The 19748-nt window shown below is 41.8% G+C and overlaps 1 protein-coding gene across 1 annotated transcript; it reads right to left on the bottom strand.

The window, feature by feature from the left end:
- Window positions 1-18482: 18482 nt before the first annotated feature.
- LOC138898887 (uncharacterized) lies at window positions 18483-19476 on the bottom strand. The gene is made up of 2 exons (XM_070184995.1): window positions 19089-19476; window positions 18483-18547 (listed from the first exon to the last, which is right to left on the bottom strand). Exons 1-2 carry the CDS (start codon window positions 19474-19476, stop codon window positions 18483-18485), a joined length of 453 nt encoding a protein of 150 aa, XP_070041096.1.
- Between the last annotated feature and the right edge of the window lie 272 nt (window positions 19477-19748).

The raw sequence follows: 19748 nt of genomic DNA, 5'->3' as shown, positions 1-19748 counted from the left end.
TAGGTATATAATAAGAATACCTATGAAAGAGCCGTTGTAGCGATACTGCGTGTAATTTGGTATTAGAGGCAACTGAAAGAAGTAGAAATAGGTGCTAAGTTCAACACAACTCCCAATTCAATGAGATCGGCCATGGTGTCCCGACCACACACCGTGACAACACAATCCATGTAAACCTGCGCGGCTATAATAGACTCACCAACCGTAGTAGATATATAGTACGGATCATGGAGCTATTCCGGTTCTATACCAAACTCCATAGTAACATAGGGAGTGATATAGGACAAGGTGGAACCGGGATCAATAAGATCATACACATCATGAGATTGGACAGTCAATATACATGTGACAACATCTGGAAAAGCCTCTATACTCTGGTGACCCCTTATAGCATAAAAACGGCTAGATCCTCTTGAACTCTATGCGACACCCCTGGCTGCACCACGCCCTATGGGTGATAGGGTGCCTCGAGCTAGAGGAGGTGCTACGGATGTAGTAGCCGCAAAACTGGCTGGATCTGTTGTACCCCTGCCCATGCTCTGGTCAGACGAACGACAATCCCTTTGAATGTGCCCCTTATTCCACACCCGTAGCATATAGGTTGGTCCCTGTAGCAGATCCCAAAGTGCATCTTCCCGCACCTAGGTCATGGGGGCCTCCGCTGCTGCTGAAATCTCCCACTAGACCGACCCTACTGGTAGGATCCCCTATTGCCCTGCCTGGGCCTAAAAGTGTTCCCTTGCTGCTGACTGGGCCCCGATGGCGGTGCACTGATTGAATACTGAGCAAAAGACTAGGATGGACCTGATGAACCTCCCCTGAAAGTTGTCCTACTACCACCACCACCAGAAGTACCACTAAAGTTGCCCGCCGACCGGGCCTTGTTGCTACTCTCTCACTCCATCATGTTCTTCAGTTTTCAGGTCTCTGTGGCTTGAGAAAATGCCACCATATTACCATAATTCATATCAAAATGCAAGGCAGTTGTAGCGGCCTCATTAATAACGAAGGGGCAAAGGCCCTGCACAAACCGACACACTCTAGCGTCCATTGTAGGCAACATGTAGATATCATATTTGGACAGGCGCACAAATCTCATATGATACTCCCACACATTCATGCTACCTTGTTTCAAGTTCTCAAACTCGGCGGCACGGGCTGCCTTAGTCTCGGCAGGTAAGAAATGATCAATGAAAGCATCGGCAAACTCACTCCACCTCGCCGGAGGGCTCCCCTCCTCACGGGAGTCCTCCCACATCTCAAATAAAGAATAAGCCACCACTTTCAGGCAGTATGAGACAAACTCTTCTCCCTCCATCTCAGTAGCCCACATAACTCGGAGGGTCTTGTGCATTTCGTCAATAACTAGAGGTCCTCCTCAGGGTCACTACCTGTGAACACTGGAGGGTCCAAATAGAGAAATGTGTTCACCTTGGAACTAGTGGAATCCTCTGGATGACTAGATGAAGTGGGGGGCAATATCTGATCTCTGGGCCAGGGAAGCCACTGTAAGGCCCTGTAAAATTTTGCAAAAGAGAATAATGTTTTGTGGTGTCGAATTGGTTTTACGTGTTTAGTATTATAGAAATTCTTCATGGCAAGCTTGCTCGCCGCGACTCAGACTTTTTGGGTTGAACAATGCACTGGAAAGTAAAGGAATTTTTTTGGCGGAAAGGTACATTTCTATGGTCCACTATGCGACAGCAGAATCACTCTGCAGACCGCATAATGGCCACAGAGTGAGGCAGTTAATTGGGTCAGTTGGAAACAATTATGCGGTCGACTATGCGACCGCATAGCATTTATGCAGTGTACTATACGACCACAGAACACTTATGCGGACCGCATAGTGACCGCAGACTCAGGCAGATTTTTGGTCATTTTGGACACCAATTATGCGTCCGAAATGCGGTCGCATATGCGACCGCAGAACCTGTTCCGGAGCTTCATTTTTGGGTTTTAAAAACCCGACCCTATTTCGTTAAATACACTCTTTGGGTCATTTTTGAGTTATTATCTGACATTTTAGAGTGAGAGAGAGTGCCCTCGAGTGAGAAGGTGATTCTTAAATAATTGTTCTACAATTCTTGCTCAAGATTTCGAATATTAAGAAGGAAAGCTCACTAGGTCTTCATACTAGAGGTAAGATGCTACACCCTATAACCTAGTTTCGAAATCATCTGAAAATGGGTAATTAGCAAGATAATATTTGGGCATGAGAGTTGTTTATCTTACATGCATGTGTTATCGAAGGCTGTAGGAAGATTGTTGAGCTATGAATGGTAAAGATTTTGTTGTGGGATGATGGAATCCTCCATAAAAAGGGCCTTGAAACCTTAAAGCACACCTAGTGTTTGAGAAAATGCTCAAATGAGCTAGACCCATAATCATCTTCCTAATTGTTGTTCAATTTGTTATATTTCTAAAATAGATTGAAGATACTAAGAATTCCGGAATATTTTAGAGTTTAAGGAAGCTCAATTGAGGTATGTTGGCTAAACTCTTCTTTAAGAATTGGAATTCCCAATATCCTTGTAAGTTCTGAGATGTTGATTATAAATGGAGTAATCCGATAAGTTTTGTGATGAAGATATATATACAATTTGTGTTTCAAATACTCTTATCATATTGCATTATAAATTGAGGATGTGTCCCAAACTATGGATTATGTATCCACGTGTTATAATTTCTAGTCGTGATTTATGTGAAAGTTATTATGCCAAGTTATGTAGAGATGGTGATTGTGATACACCTCCACCCGCATACATCGGGGTGAGGCAGCATGACTGCTTTTTGTGGGGATTATGGTATAGAGATTGTGATTGTGATACACCTCCACCCGCATATATATATATATATATATTGGGGTGAGGCGGCATGACCGCTTTGTGTAGGGATTAAGGTATTGTGGGACTGTACCTCCACCCGCTTACAATGGGTTGAGGCGGTACGACCGCTTTGTGTATGGTTTTGGTATTGTTGTGGCACCACCACTTGCATACATTGGGGTGAGGTGGCATACCTGCTTTGTGTTATGCATTTCCATCCGCATGCATGGGGGTGAGGCGGCATAGCCTCTTTGTGTAGGTTCTTGGTACTGTGGTTATACATCCACCCGCATACATTGGAGTGAGGCAGTAGGGCCGCTTTATTAGAGTTGTGGTATTGTACGTACACCTCCACCTGCATACATCTGGTGAGACGGTGGGGCCGCTTTGTGTGAAGATGGTTATAGAAGATCTCATCTTAGATCCTATAAATGTTATTGATAGCTTTTAATAAGCTTGTTATGGTTTAAACGTTTATCTATATTATTCTATTGCTGCATTGGTTCATCATATTTATCTTGTATTTCTGAATTCTTAAATTGGTGTTTAGTTTTCATACTAGTACTATTCGACGGTACTAACATCCCTTTTGCCGGGGGCGCTACATCTTTAAATGAATTCAGGTGGTTCTATAGCAGGAGACATTGATCAGTGATAGCAGTACACCTTCTTCCCCGCTGACTTGGTGAGCCCCACTTCATCCCGGGGTTATGTATCTTTTGTTCTTTATGTATTATGGTTGAGGTATAGCTGGGGCCTTGTTGCCGGCATTATCATTGTACTCTTCTTTATCTATAGAGGCTCCGTAGACATAGTGTGGGTTGTGTATTTGTACTGGGAAAGACATACAATGCTATGTTGCGGTTGTATTACTTGTCCATTTGAGACTTTAAAAATGGTGAAACTTATGGTAAGAAATTGGTAATTGTAGACCCGACCACTTTATTGTTTAATTAAGGAAAACATATATTCTCTTTATTCATGAATGAGTTTGGGTAGAAGAAATCTAACAGGCTTGCTCGGTCAGGTTCACTCAGTTGAGAACCGGTCGCGCTACACGGTTTTGGGGCGTGACAAAATTAGTATCAGAGCCTAAGGTTTTAAAGTGTCCTAGGATGTCTCGGAGCCGTGTCTAGTAGAGTCCTTATTATAGGTGTGTTGTCGACCACATCTATAATTAGGATGCTACATGGGCATTTAGGAATAGTACACTTCTTTCATGTTCTTGATTGTGCGATAAAGATGGTTGTAAGATTGTTCCTCCTGAAGTCGAGAAGACCATGCCGATCATCTCAGGGTAGTTCGGCAAACCCTGCATCAGCACCAGTTATATGCAAAGTTTTCAAAGTATGAATTTTGGCTTGAATCGGTCATATTCTTGGGTCATGTAGTTTCTAGTGAGGGAATTAAGGTTGATCCTCAAAATATTTCAGCGGTGAAGAATTGGTCGAGGCCTACAACTCCAATAGAGATTCGCAGTTTCTTAGGCTTAGCTGGATATTACAGAAAGTTTGTTGAGGGGTTTTCTACTCTTGCCTCTCCATTGACTAAATTGACGTAGAAGGCAATTAAGTTCCAATGGTCAGATGCTTGTAAAAATAGTTTCCAGGAATTGAAAGCAAGATTGACTACGGTACCGGTATTGACTCTACCAGAGGGTATAGATGGATTTGTGGTATATTGTGATGCTTCAAGAATCGGGCTTGGATGTGTATTAATGCAACATGGGAAGGTAATAGCTTATGCTTCTAGGCAACTAAAGAATCATGAAAAGAACTATGCAACACATGATTTAGAACTTGCGGCAGTGGTATTTGCATTAAAAGTTTGGCGTCATTATTTATATGGGATCCATGTTGATATATTCACGGACCATAAAAGCCTTCAATATATTAATTTTTACCTTGGACTAGTGCCATACAAGGTACCCCATGACCACGATAGTAGGATACGTAAAATGTGTTAAAAGTAAGTAGTATTTTAAGTAATTTGAGATAATTCTTAATTATGTGGGTAATTGGTTAATTATTGGGTAACGGGATATTACCTAAATTAACTAATGAATAATGGGATAAAGATTAAAAAACCCCACCCCCACGTGGCAGCAAGCCACTGCCTAAACATATGACTCTTAGTCATTATGGGTTATGTGGCAAACTAATGTATTAGATACAAAACACTACATGTTTGTACGTATAAAGACATAGAAGATTAAAATTTTGACTTCATTTGGATGTGTTAAATACAAAACAAATGTTAATAATTTATATAAAGAAGAATTCATAACACCTTCAACCAATTCTTACAAGGATTCCAACGTTACCAACCTCAATCCAACAAGATTTCTTAGCACCTTAGCAACGTGAGATTTTGCGATTCTAAGGCAGTATGGTGCAATTTTTCTCAAGAATATCATACGAATTTTCCCTACTCCAGGTATGTTAAGGCTAAGCCCTTCCTTCATTTTGGCATAATCTAATAATTACATGTGTTCGATAATGACGCATAAAGAGAAGTTCATATTTCCGAATTTTTATATATTATCCTAGCCTCATAAGTTACAGTATTCTCCCTTATCGGGACTTTATATTCAATTGAGTATTGTGTCCTTCCAGTCAAGAGAAAAGATTCTATATATATACAGTATTACAGTATTTTCACCACCATCGAGCTATAATCGGTGGGCAGGCCCCTATTGGGCAACCTCTGATCAGATGGTAAGGTATATACCGAGCCTGCTGTGGCCGAGCGCCTATGAGCGAGCCTAGTTGGCCGATATACATAGCCTAGTATGGCCGAGCGCCTATGAGCGAGCCTACTATGGCAGAGCAGATATATACATATTCTAAGCCTTATAGGGTCGGACAGCTATTTTACTAACTATATTGAGAGAGTTGAGTCAGTATCAGCAAGTAAGAATATCTTCAGATTATCTTGACTCCCACTTACTTCAGTTATTATATTATCAGTTCAGTTTCAGTTTTCAGTATTTTAGTTCCTTGCATACTCGGTACATCATTTCGTTCTGACATCCCTTTTTCTGGGGATGTTGCATTTCATGCATGCAGGTTCAGACAGACAGACGGGTAGACCTCCTCAGTATGTGTTGCCCGAGTTCAGCTTTATCGGTAAGCTACATGTCCTTCGGAGTTGCCGGGTCTAGAGTTTTGTGTACATCATGTATATATATGTATATATGTTATGGGTAGTTCGGGACCCTGTTCCGATCACAGTACATATAGCAGTAGAGGCTTGTAGACATATCATGTCAGTTAGTGTAGTATGTTGGGCTTGTAGGCCTTGTATGTATATTTTGTTGATTTGTCAATTGTAGTAGTTATGACGGCCCTGCCGGTCAAACTTTATATGGATGTTTAGTCAGCGTTGATTTCCATTCAGTTTTATATTTTGCTTCGCAAATTGTCTTCCAATGTGGCCTATGGCCAAAGTATGACATTATATATTGAGATTCCCTTATTCACAAATTGATACGCAAGGATAGGTGAGGCACCGGGTGCCGGTTTCGCCCCCCAGGTTTGGGGTGTGACAAAAGTAGTATCAGAGCAGTTATGTCCTAGGGAGTCTATAAACCGTGTCTAGTAGTATCTTCTTTATAGATGTGTTGTGCACCACATTATATAAGCAGGGGACTACAGGGCATTTAAGAGTTGGTTACCCTTCTTTCAAATCTAAATTGTGATATAGAACTGAGTTATAGGAAATTTGAGTTAAACTTACGCATTGGCATTTGCATGTACAGATGATGATGACTAAGAAGACTACAGCTATCCAGAGGAGAGATACAGCAGTAGGTGAGGGGACTAGCAGGGTACCCTAGTAGATGGGACCCAATCGGAGGCCTAGGGAGAGACCCTTATTTAGCCATTACCGGCTCCTCTACCACCTGAGGAGATTCCTAGGGAGACAGCACATCCAGTTCTCCCTCCACTTCCATCAGATCAGGACTTGAGGAGTGCGGTGCATTTGTTGACACAGTTGGTAGCTACCCAGCAACATGCTAGGGCACCAGCTAGTGCAACATCTTCTGAGGGGTATGGGAGTTCAAGGGTCCGAGAGTTTATTACTTTGAGTCCCCTAGAGTTCATGGGGATAGATAAGAGTGAGGACCCACAGGATTTCATAGATCAGCTTCACCGGATCTTTCGGGTTATGCATGCCAGGGAGAAAGAGGCAGTTGAGCTAGCAATTTTTCGACTCCGAGATATAGCCATCCTTAGGGATGGGAGAGGTCCAGGGGACGTGATGCACCTCTAGCTATTTGGGAGAACTTTTCGGATGCCTTCCTTGACCAGTACTTACTGTGGGAGATCCAACAGGCTTGAGTCGATCAGTTTCTAGCCCTCAAGCAGGGCAATATAAGTGTTCGAGAGTATAGTCTCTATTTTGACTCATTGGCCAGATATGCACCATCCATATTTGCTACTATGCGGGACAGGATTCACAGGTTTATAGCAAGTTTGGCCCCAGAGTTGACCGAGACATGTGCCACCGCTGCATTGCAGGATAGTATAGATATCTCCCAGATTCAGGCATTCGCCCAGAATATAGGAAGGGGTAGGCATCGGCAATAGGGTACAAAGAGGACTGAGTCAGGATAGCGTAAGAGGATGACATTTTCCAGGTCTCAGGGTAGTTATAGGCACCAGTACTTCGAACAGCCACCTAGGCCTCTGCCACCTCAGTTACAAGGTTACAGGTATGACTGCTATACTCAGTCAGGACCAGGTGAGAGCTCACGAGCATCGGGTTTGCAGCGACACTGAGGTTCAGGGCATACATGGCCATTTCTGCCGCGGTGTGACATCTGTGGTAGAGGACGCTTGGGCCAATGTCGAGCCTATTCCGATGCTTGTTATACATGTGGATGTCTGGGGAATATGATGCAAGATTGCCCAAATAGAGATTCTGGGGTTATGGCACAACCAGCAAATTCAGCAACATGATCATCTATGTTTGTGTATCCATCAGGGCGCGAGTCTCAGTCTTCGGATAGTAGAGGTCGAGGCAGAGGTAGAGGTTTCAGTTCAGGTGGTAACCAGAATCGTAGCTATGCTTTAGCTGGTCGACATGACTAGGAGTCTTCACCAGACGTTGTGACAGGTATGTTGACCATTTTCTCTCTCGATGCGTATGCCTTGATAGACCCATGATCTACTTTATCATGTATTACCCCATTTGTCGTGGGGAAGTTTGGTATAGTGCCTGAAATACTGAGTGATCCTTTTGCGGTATCTACACCGGTTGGAAAATCGATTATTGCTAGACGGGCTTACCGAGTTTGTACGGTAACAGTTTGTGGTCGTCAGATATCAGCCGACCTAGTTGAGCTAGAGATATTGGATTTTGATGCTATCATGGGCATGGACTGGTTGGTAGCTTGCTATGCCACAGTTGATTGTCGAGCAAAGACAGCCAGCTTTCATTTTCCAGGTGAGCTAGTCCTTGAATTGGTAGGTAATACAGCGATACCCAGAGGTAGGTTTATTTCTTATTTGAAGGCGAGGAAAATGACCGCAAAAGGGTGCATTTATCATATTGTGTGAGTTAGAGATGCAGATGCTGAGATACCTACACCTCAATCTATTCCAGTAGTTAAAGAGTACGCAGATGTATTCCCAGATGAACTTTCAGGTATTCCTCTAGAGCGAGAGATTGATTTTGGCATCGATTTGCTTTCGGGAACTCAACCAATATCCATCCCTTCGTATAGAAGTGCACCTGCCGAATTGAAGGAGTTGAAGGAGCAGTTAAAAGATTTGCTGGAGAAAGGTTTCATACAGCCCAGTACCTCACTTAGGGTCCACCGGTACACTTTGTACGAAAGAAAGACGGCTCACTGAGGATGTGTATCGATTATAGTCAACTGAACAAAGTAACTATTAAGAATAAGTATCAACTTCAAAGGATAGATGACTTGCTTGATCAGTTGCAGGGAGCTACATGCTTTTTCAAAGATAGATTTGAGGTCGGGGTACCACCAGGTTAGAGTTCAGGAGAAAGATATTCCCAAGAGAGCTTCCAGGACCCGATATGGCCACTTCGAGTTCCTTGTCATGTCCTTTGGGTTGACGAATGCACCTGTCGTGTTCATGGACTTGATGAATAGCCTATTCCGGCCATTTTTAGATCTGTTCGTGATAGTATTTATTGATGATATTCTAGTTTATTCATGCTCAGAGGATGAGCATGCGGACCACCTTTAAGCAGTGGTCCAAACCCTCCATGATAGTAAATTATATGCTAAGTTTTCTAAATGTGAGTTCTGGTTATAGTCTGTAGCATTCTTGGGGCACATTGTATCCGATGGAGGTATAAAGGTAGACAATCAGAAGATTGAGGCTGTGAAATCCTGGCCTAGACCTACCACTCCGACATAGGTTCATAGATTTCTAGGCTTAGCAGGATACTACCGGAGGTTCGTAGAGGGTTTTTCTTCCCTTTCAGCACCATTAACGAAGTTGACATAGAAAGCAACTAAGTTTCAGTGGACGGAGGCTTGCGAGCAGAGTTTCTAGGAGCTTAAGAATAGGATGACCTCAACGCCAGTTCTAGCACTTCCAAAGGGTCCAGATGGTTATGCTATGTACTGTGATGCGTCAGGTGTCGGGTTAGGATGTGTCTTGATGCAACATGGGAAAGTAATTGCGTATGATTCAAGGCAGTTAAGGAAGCACGAGCGGAATTATCTGACCCACGACGTCGAATTAGCTGAAGTTGTCCATGCACTTAAGATATGATGACATTATTTATATAGCATTCATGTTGATGTATTTACAGATCATAAAAGCTTGCAATATATCTTCAAGCAGAAAGAATTGAATTTGCGACAGAGGCGATGGCTTGAGTTATTGAAAGATTACGATGTTAACATTCTCTACCATTCAGACAAAGCTAATGTTGTAGCAGATGCCTTAAGTCATCGATCAATGGGTAGCTTAGCACATTTAGAGGCCAAGAAAAGACAATTAACTAGAGAGATTCATCAATTGGGTTGTTTGGAGGTTCGGTTTGTAGACTCTGGCAATGGTAGAGTTGTACTCCAAAATACTACAAAATCATCTCTCATAGCTGAAGTAAAGGAGAGGCAGTACGAGGACCCAGAGTTGGTCGAGTTGAGAGCGCGAGTTCCACAACAGAAGAAGTCGTTGTTAGAGCTCAAAAGAGATGGAGTTCTCTGATATAGGGGTCGTCTATGAGACAGGATTATGTCAAAGGCACATTATTTGTGGTACTCCATTCATCCTGGGTCGACGAAGATGTACCATGACATTAAGGAAGTGTATTGGTGGAACGATATGAAGAAGAACAATGCTGAGTTTGTCGCTCAGTGTCCTAGTTGCCAGCAGGTGAAGGTAGTGCACCAGAAGCCCGGAGGGCTAGTGCAGACTATAGAGATCCTAACGTGGAAATGGGAGGCGATAAACATGGACTTTATCACAGGTTTACCTCATTCTCATAATAAGTTCGATTCCATATGGGTGATAGTTGATAGGCCCACGAAATCAACTCATTTCCTGCTGGTCAGATCTACATATATAGCAGAAGACTATGCAAAGTTATATATTAAGGAGATAGTGCGGCTACACAGGGTACCGGTATCTATTATATCTAACTGTGGGTCCCAGTTTACAGCACATTTTTGGAGGTCATTTCAGAAAGGTTTAGGGAGTCAGGTGAATCTCAGCATAGCTTTTCATCCACAGACTGATGGACAAGTCGAGCGCACAATTTAGACGCTCGAGGATATGTTACGAGCATGTGTGTTGGATTTTAGAAGAAGTTGTGATGAACATCTACCTCTAATTGAGTTTTCATATAATAACAGTTACCACTCCAGTATCCAGATGGCTCCGTACGAGGCTTTGTATGGGTGTAAGTGCAGATCTCCTATATGGTGGTTTGATGTTGGAGAATCTGGGTTATATGGGCCAGACCTGGTTCAGCAGGCCGTAGAGAAAGTAAAGCTTATCCGGGAGCAATTGTCGACATCCCAGAGTTGTCAGAAGTCATATTCTGACGTACGGCGACAAGACTTAGAGTTCAAGGTTAATGACTGGGTATTCTTAAAAGTGTCGCCTATAAAGGGCGTGATGAGGTTTGGTAAGAAAGGCAAGCTTAGCCCACGTTATATTGGGCCTTATAGGATCATTCGGAGAGTGGGCCAAGTAGCTTATGAGTTAGAATTGCCATCGGAATTGGAGTTTGTCCATCCGGTTTTTTATGTATCTATGTTACGGAAGTGCATTAGCGATCTTACCCGGGTGGTGCCCACGGATGATGTACAGATTATAGAGGACTTGTCATACGAGGAAATTTCGGTTGCCATCCTAGACCGACAAATCTTTAAGCTACGGAATAAGGAGGTAGCCTCCGTGAAGGTTTTATGGAGAAGCAAGAATGTGGAAGAGATGACGTGGGAAGAGAAGGAAGAAATGAAGTCTAAATACCCCCACCTATTTCAAACTGAAGATATGGCTCGAGGTGGGATACCTCAGCACAGCTCTATTCAGGCCAGTAATTTCATCAGGTCAGCTCTTATTATTGATTTTCAGAATTTATAATGGACAATTGTGTGAAGCCAAGTGTTTCTATTTATAGACATTGGCCATGTATGGCATGTATAGTATATTTTCTGGCTGCGTACAGGTTGGTTTTAATCTAATGTACGGAAGAGACTCTGGTAAAGTTTACCCAAAGTCTCTAAGAATAAACATTTGAGGATGAATGTTTCTAAGGGGGGGAGAATGATACATCTCGTGTTTTCATACATTAAAGTTTTGTCGTAAGTTAATCGATATAAGTTCGGGAAGGAAATTATTTTGAGATTACAAGTATTATGCTATTTCAAACAAGGGATATGTAAATTCGTGAAGGTGAGAGGGTAAGCAAATCGAAGAAAATAAGTTTCATCAAAGTTTAGCTATTTGGGATAAAATACGGACCGAGCTATAATACCCCGTATTTATGGACTAATGCCATACAAGGTACCCCATGACTACGATAGTAGGATACGTAAAATATGTTAAAAGTAAGTAGTATTTTAAGTAATTTGAGATAATTCTTAATTATGTGGGTAATTGGTTCATTTTTGGGTAATGGGATATTACCTAAATTAACTAATAAATTATGGGATAAAGATTACCCCCCCCCCCCACGTGGCAGCAAGCCACTACCTAAACATATGATTCTTAGTCATTATGGGTTATGTGGCAAACTAATGTATTAGATACAAAACACTACATGTTTCTACATGTAAAGACATAGAAGATTAGCATTTTGACTTCATTTGGATGTGTTAACTACAAAATACTACAAAACAAACGTTAAGAATTTATATAAATAAGAATTCATAACACCTTCAACCAATTCCTACAAGGATTCCAACTTTAGCAACCTCAATCCAACGAGATTTCTTAGCACCTTAGCAACGTGAGATTTTGCGATTCTAAAGGAGTACGGTGCAATCTTTCTCAAGAATATCATACGGATTTTCCCTACTCCAGGTATGTTAAGGCTAAGCCCTTCCTTCATTTTAGCATGATCTTGTAATTACATGTGTTTGATAACGAGGCATAAAGAGAAGTTCATATTCCCGAATTTATATATATTATCCTAGTCTTATAAATTACAGTATTCTCCCTTATCGGAACTTTATATTCAATTGAGTATTGTGTCCTTCGAGTCAAGAGAGAAAAGATTCTATATATATACAGTATTACAGTATTTTCACCACTATCGAGCTATAATCGATGGGCAGGCCCCTATTGGGCAACCTCTGATCAGATGGTAAGGTATATACCGAGCCTGCTGTGGCCGAGCGCCTATGAGCGAGCCCAGTTGGCCGAGATACAGAGCCTATTATGGCTGAGCGCTTATGAGCGAGCCTACTACGGCAGAGCAGATATATACATATTCCGAGCCTTATAGGGTCGGACAGCTATTTTACTTACTATATTGAAAGAGTTGAGTCAATATCAGCAGGTAAGAATATCTTCAGATTATCTTGACTCCCACTTACTTCAGTTATTATATTATCAGTTCAGTTTCAGTTTTCAGTATTTTATTGCCTTGCATACTCGGTACATCATTTTGTACAGACGTCCCTTTTTCTAGGGACGCTGTATTTCATGTGTGCAGGTTCAGACGGACAGACGGATAGACCTCCTCAGTAGGTGTTGCCAGAGTCCAGCTTTATTGGTAAGCTCCATGTCCTTCGAAGTTGCCGTGTCTAGAGTTTTATGTACATCCTATATATATATATATGTATATAGGTTATGGGTAGTTCGGGGCCCTGTTCCGATCACAGTACATCCAGCAGTAGAGCCTTGTAGATATATCCTATCAGTTAGTGTAGTATGTTGGGCTTGTAGGCCTTGTATGTATATTTTGTTGGTTTGGCAGCTATAGTAGTTATGACGGCCCTGACGGTCCAACTTTATATGTATGTTTAGTCAGCGTTGGATTCCATTCAGTTTTATATTTTGCTTTGCAAATTGTCTTGCAATGTGGCCCATGATCAAAGTATGACATTCTATGTTCTGATTCACTTAGTCACAAATTGGTACGCAAGTGTAGGTGAGGCACCAGGTGCCGGTCTCGCTCCCCAGGTTTTGGGCATGACATGAGCATTTTAGCTCGGTAAATAATTCCTTGCAGGTTATTATGTGCGAATCAGGTGGCATGTCTCCACGTACATGTTGTTTGGATCGGGTTGCATGCCGCAATAGTGTGATGTTGTGTACAGTTCCCTATATCTATTCTTGTGTGTTTTGTTTCTCATTTTTTGAGGAAGGTTCATAACGCCTTTTTGGTTATCTAATTAGTTACCTGGGTTGAGTATTTCTTTCCAGAGTTCATTTTCCTTATGTATCACATTCAAGTTTGTAGCTTATTGGCACATTGTGGCATCACATGAGACTTTTGGCAGTGCCTGAGGGGGCTTATTGTCTGGGCAACTTATATTGGGTGAGACGAGAGTTTTGGATCTGGGATCAATGCGATCGGATTATATGAAGCATATTAAAGAGCAAGTACCATTATTCGGTTAATAAGGGTGTGGTGATTCTAGTCAAGAGGGGAGATTCATTGATTTGTTGACTCGGCAATTGGTTATGAATTTCTACACGTCTCTTTCGTCGTGGCGGTATTGCAAGAGTTGGAACCAGACTTATATATGTCATGAGGTGCATGGTGAGTATCAGATTCGGGGAATATCGGCTATTATGATCAGAGAATATTATTATAGTCATGTGAATATTGCGGTGCATGGTGTGAATTCAGCAAAGATATGCAGTCATGTTCTAGTACATCGTACAGAGATTGATACGATGTTCATATGATGGAAGCAGGTCTGGCAGAGAATTTTGTATGTTAAAATTGAGCTTTAAGGCCTATTTGGCTAAGTAAAAGGGAAAATCTTCAGATTAGCTTGAGCTAATGTGCCCAACTGAGTTGTGATAGCACGAGTATGTGCACGAGGTGTTAAGCAGTAATTTCAGACAACTCCAGAGCAGTTCTTAGCACGTTCGAGGACGAATGTATCTTTGAGTAGGAGAGAATGTTATGACCCGACCGATCGTTTTGAGCTCTAGTGCGCCGTTCGACGGTTTGAGGCCATAAGCAGCTTCACTTCAGGTATTATCACTTGTACGCGAGGTCGGGATTGAATTTCGGGAAGTTCAGAGTTGAATTCGAAAGACAATTCTCATTTCGAAAGCTTTAAGTTGGAAAAATTGACTAAGATTGGATTCTAGAGTAAACGGCCTCGGAATCGGGATTTGAAGGTTCCAGCAGGTTTGTATGATGATTTCGGACTTGGGCGTATGTTCGGATCGGGTTTTGGATACCCCGGGAGTGTTTCGGCACCTATTGTGGAACTTAGCATTTTGGAAGAATTCCATAAATTTTGGTTGAAGTGCATTTCAATGTTATCAATGTCCGTTTGGAATTTCGAGTCAGAGAATAGCTTCGTATAGTGATTCCGGTATTGGGAGCGCATCCGGAAGTGGATTTGGAGGTCCGTAGGTCATTTTGGAGTCGTTTGGCGAAAGTTAGAAATTTGAAGGGTTTTGAGAAGTTTGACCGGAAGTGGACTTTTTGATATTAGGGTCGGAATCCGATTCCGAAAGTTGGAGTAGGTCTGTAATGTCAAATGTGACTTGTGTGCAAAAGTTGACGCCAATTGGACGTGATTTGATGGGTTTCGGCATCGAATGTAGAAGTTTGAAGTTCTAAAGTTCATTAAGCTCGAATAGGGGCGTGATTCATGAATTCGATGTAGTTGGATGTGATTTGAGGCCTCGAGCAGGTCCGTGTTATGTTATTGTACTGGTTGGTGTGATTAGACAGGGTCCTGGGTGCCTCGGGTTGATTTTGGGTGGTTAACGGATCGAATTTGAATTTGAGGAAGAGCTGAAGCAGCTGGGCATCTGGTGTAACCGCACCTGCATGATGAGGGCCGCATGTGCAAGCCCGCAGGTGCGAGAGATGGCTCGCAGAAGCAAAAAGAGCCAAGGCTCCTGAGAACCACAGAAGCGGAAGGATTTGCACACCTCCGATGGTGCAGGTGCGATGTCAGTAGCCGCAGGTGCGGATGGAGTTCCATAGAAGCGGATGCACAGAAGCGGCCTAAGACCTGCATGTGTGAAAATGTCGCTGGGCAATAGGGTTTCTTTAAAATGGGACTTGGCCCATTTTTCTCCCATTTTCATTTGGTTTGGGCGACTTTGATGTGTATCGAGGGGAGATTTTCAGCAAGAAACCCAAGGTGAGTGATCCCCCCTTATTATAAGTTAAATACATGGTTTGTATAAGAATTTAAACATAGAAATTAGTAGAAATTGTGGAGGGGTTTGGTAGAAAACCTAGAATATGGTATTTTGGATTTTTACCACGAATTTGGGTATAGAATTGGGAATAAATCATATATTTGAGTTCTTAAGGTTATGGGTAATGATTATCTTCGAAACTTTTCGTAATCCGGGCGCGTGGGCCCGAGGTCGATTTTATCGACTGTTCAAGCAGAGTTGGGAATTGTTGTAATTAGGATTATAATGATTATTTGAGTATATATTAATGGGTTTGCATAATTATTGACTAGTTTTGGAGCGTTGGGCATCGGTTTGAGTCGTCGGAAGGTCTTGGGAGCCGGTTATGGAACTTCGGAGCGAGGTAAGTCTCCTTTCTAACCTTGTAAGACGGACTTTACCCCATAGGTGAAATAATTCAATATGTGCTTCTACTTGTGGGGGGCTACGTACGTACGAAGTGACAAAAGTCTGTGCGTAGCTACTATTATGCTTATGTCCGGGTAGTCTAGGATCCAAATTGCATTATATTTGCGATGCTTGCATCTTGCCTGTTAATTTAACCATTTAAAACATATTGGAACTTCATAAAGGAATTTCAAAAGGTTAAACTTCACCTACTTGGGTTTCGGACGGGTCACTTGACCCCTCGTCACTACTTCTTCGAGGTTAGGTGGGATACTTACTAGGTTTACGTTGATTTACTTACTCATGCTACACTAGCTGCACAGTTTTGTGCAGGTACACATATGTTTAGCGGCCTTGTGGGCGCAGAGGCGCGATTATGGCGGGGACTTAGGTGAGTTGCATCCTATACGACGCTCTACAGCCAGCAGAGTCTCCTTCAGAGTACTTACATTTTTCCTGTCCAATTTGTATTCCGGACAACTGTTGTATTTTATTTTACATTCCTAGTTAATGCTCATGCACTTGTAACACCGGGTTTTGGGATGATTATGGGTTGCACTGTATTGGAAATTTTAAAGATATTATTATGTATTTTGTAAACTCCATCTTCTACTATTTAATTGAGGGGAAAATTGTGATTTCAAAAATATTAAAATGAGACCTGAATTAATTATTTAGTGTTGGCTTGCCTGATAGCGGTGTCCGGCGCCATCACAACCCTTAATGGATTTTGGGTCGTGACAGAAAGAAACAACAACCGGACCGCCACAATGGTCCTTGATGAAGAAACCGATGATGAAGTGGTTCTTCTCTAGAGAAGAAAAAGATCTTCATCAGCTCAACCGGATGCTCCGCCAAGTGAGCTTCAAACTCCAGAGCCAAAAGAAGTTCAAGGACTCTTCGGTGAAATGGGATTGGCTTAAAACTCTTTATCTCATTTTCAAAATCCCACAATCGCTTCTGGTCAAAGGAGTTCAATCCCTGACTTTTCTCCACCGCCAAATTCTGAGCCGATAGTGACTACCTCTCCATCTACATTAGCTGCTTCTTCTCCACTGGCCCTAGCTGAACAAATGGAAAATGCCCCTTTGCCACGGTCGCCCAACCATGGACATTTGGGATATACTTACTCGACGCCCACTCAATACCCTCATATAAAATGAAGTGTCATCCTTTTGGTTTCGAATGAGTGCTATATACCTTCAAAGGCGGTGGAGCTTTCCAATTATCTGAAGCTACTGCCCTCAGAAAAAGGTTAGAGAAAGATGGACTCTCTTTCTGCGGAGTGTTTGATAAACAATAGCATGCACTGTTCGGCGCAGGCATCAATCTAACTTTATTCTGTCTCTTTTCAACTTATACTTTGCATTAATAACATTAGCTCTAACCTTTTTTAGGCCAACCTTCTTGCTTCCAAAGGCCTACAATGGTTGATTTCTGACAAGCAAGAGCTTACTTCATAACGAGATCAACTTTTGACTGAACAGAGTCAGCTTGCCGAGCGCCTCTCAGTGATGGAGGAAAGAATTGTTCAAATGGATGATCTTAAGGCCCGGTTACAGCAGTCCGAACAAGATAGGATGGTCCACATCCAAGAAGCCTCTCAATTACATGAAGACCTTAAAGATGCTAAGGCTAAGTGGGCCAAACTTCATGATACTGTAACTGTTGCTGCCGAGCGTGAATCTGCCTTCATGGAGCAAGTTAATAACTTGGAGGCTAGCTTACGCTTCAAAACTGAGGAGGCCAATGCTTCCGAGGAGAGGAGAGCAAGAATGGAAGAAAGACTCAAAAGTGTCATGGATAAGAATCAACTTCACTCGATCACTAATGTTGAGCTTGATTCCAGAATCAACATTATGAAAGTTGAATATGAAAAGCTCCATTCCAAAATTGAAAAACTCCGAGCAAAACTCCAAGACTAAGAAGATTATGTCCTCTTTGAGAAAACCTATGTCAGATATCATACGAAGAGGAAAACCTTGGAGGATTCCAAAGAAGGAATCGCTAACATCGATAAATGTATTGCCAAGGCCCAGGAGCTATAGACAACTACTCATGAGAACCTCCCTACTTGGGCTGTTGCTTCTGATTCTTCGAATCCTAACTCTAAGTATTCGAGAAATGAAGGAGAAAATGGAGAAGATGAAGGCCTCAAACCGGAAGCGGAACAACCTTCTCTCAATAAGGAAATCGAAGACATTTGTCTCCCTTTGAGTTCTGGCAGCAAGACCTAATGTATATATTTTTTCTTTACTTTTGTAATTATGCCAAAACTTCTTTACTGAGTTTGACATTTTAATCAATAAAAGAAACTCTTTTACTTAAGTTTTGTGCAAAAAATACTCTTTATTGTTTAACTTACAAAGCTTCGGAAATCTTTTCACATCCAATATCTTTTGACTCCGGGCATAAATACTTACGTTTCTCTTGAAGCAGACATCTCATTTTCATTCCGGCACAAGAATTTGAAGTTTTTGTTAACTTTCAAATGATAAAATAAATTAACTTATCATTCAGAAAAGAAATAAGATAAAAATAAAAGGACTTTGATTTATTACCTCTATCTTTAAACGTACATTTACATAAATATTATTTTGCTTAAGTAAATAAAGCTTCCAATACATGTGGCTAACTTGTACAACTTATTTCTAGGGGGTTGATCATGCAGTCCCCGGTCTTGATAAGATATTGATCCCGGTTCTAACAGCCCCCGATCTTTTTCACACTTTTAGTGCCTTGTCATTTATTATTTCCATCATAACACTTTTAGTGGCTTGTCATGTATTAGCTCCCCCCAGTGTTCGGATGCTAAGTATGATAATTCGAACACTGGAAGTCTTGCATTTGTCGATGATTCTTCCTTCGTAGTATGCTTTATATTGCTACCTCATTAAAAACCTTTCCAAAAACACCCAATTGGGACAAAAACTAGTCGAAGGGAAAATGAGTGCGGCACATACTTTCAGTACCAGCAAGGATCTTCTGCAATAATACCTTTTGAGGTGAGTCACGTTCCAATTACTTTGCAATTTAACTCCATCTTGATTTTCCAATTCATATGAACCATTACCGGTTATAGCTGAAGCTCGGTAAGGTCCTTCCCATGTTGGTCCCAACTTTCCGACGTTAACTTCTCGAGTACTTTGAGTAACTTTTCTCAAAACCAAATCCCCAACTTTGAAATATCGGAGATTTGCTCTATGGTTGTAATACCTTTCCATACTTTGCTTTTGTGCCATCATCCTCACATATGCCAAATCCAAGTGCTCTTCAAGAAAATCTAGTTTAACCAGCAATGCTTCATTATTATTTTTTTCGTTTGCACGGGAAAACCTTAAGGTCAGTTCTCCCACTTCCACCAGTATCAAAGCCTCTAAACCGTATACAAGTGAAAAGGGTGTTTCACCCATGCTCGACTTTACCGTGGTCCGATATGCCCACAACACACCTGATAGCTCATCTACCCACTTGCCTTTAGCATCTTCTAACTTCTTTTAAGGTTTTGAATAATTACCTTATTGGTTGACTTTGCCTGTCCATTAGCACTCGGGTGGTACGATGAAGATGTAATTTGTTTGATCTTCAACCATTCAAAAGACTTTGTGACTTTGGAACCTATGAACTGTGGTCCGTTGTCACAAGCAATTTCTTTTGGTATTCCAAATTAGTAGACGATGTGGTC

The sequence above is a fragment of the Nicotiana tomentosiformis genome, chromosome 9 (genome assembly GCF_000390325.3).
Source record: "Nicotiana tomentosiformis chromosome 9, ASM39032v3, whole genome shotgun sequence".
NCBI lineage: Eukaryota > Viridiplantae > Streptophyta > Magnoliopsida > Solanales > Solanaceae > Nicotiana > Nicotiana tomentosiformis.
The sequence above is the reverse complement of the archived record's forward strand: the minus strand, read 5'-3'. Positions and strand labels throughout refer to the sequence as shown.

Bases quoted from the DNA above. Each gene is read 5' to 3' on its own strand.
- LOC138898887 (XM_070184995.1), bottom strand. From the start codon at position 19,476: ATGGGTGAAACACCCTTTTCACTTGTATACGGTTTAGAGGCTTTGATA. The intron at 18,548-19,088 runs GTAATTGGAACG...ATCATTTGAAAG, and splicing joins AGATGGAGTTAAATTGCAAA to TTAACAAAAACTTCAAATTC.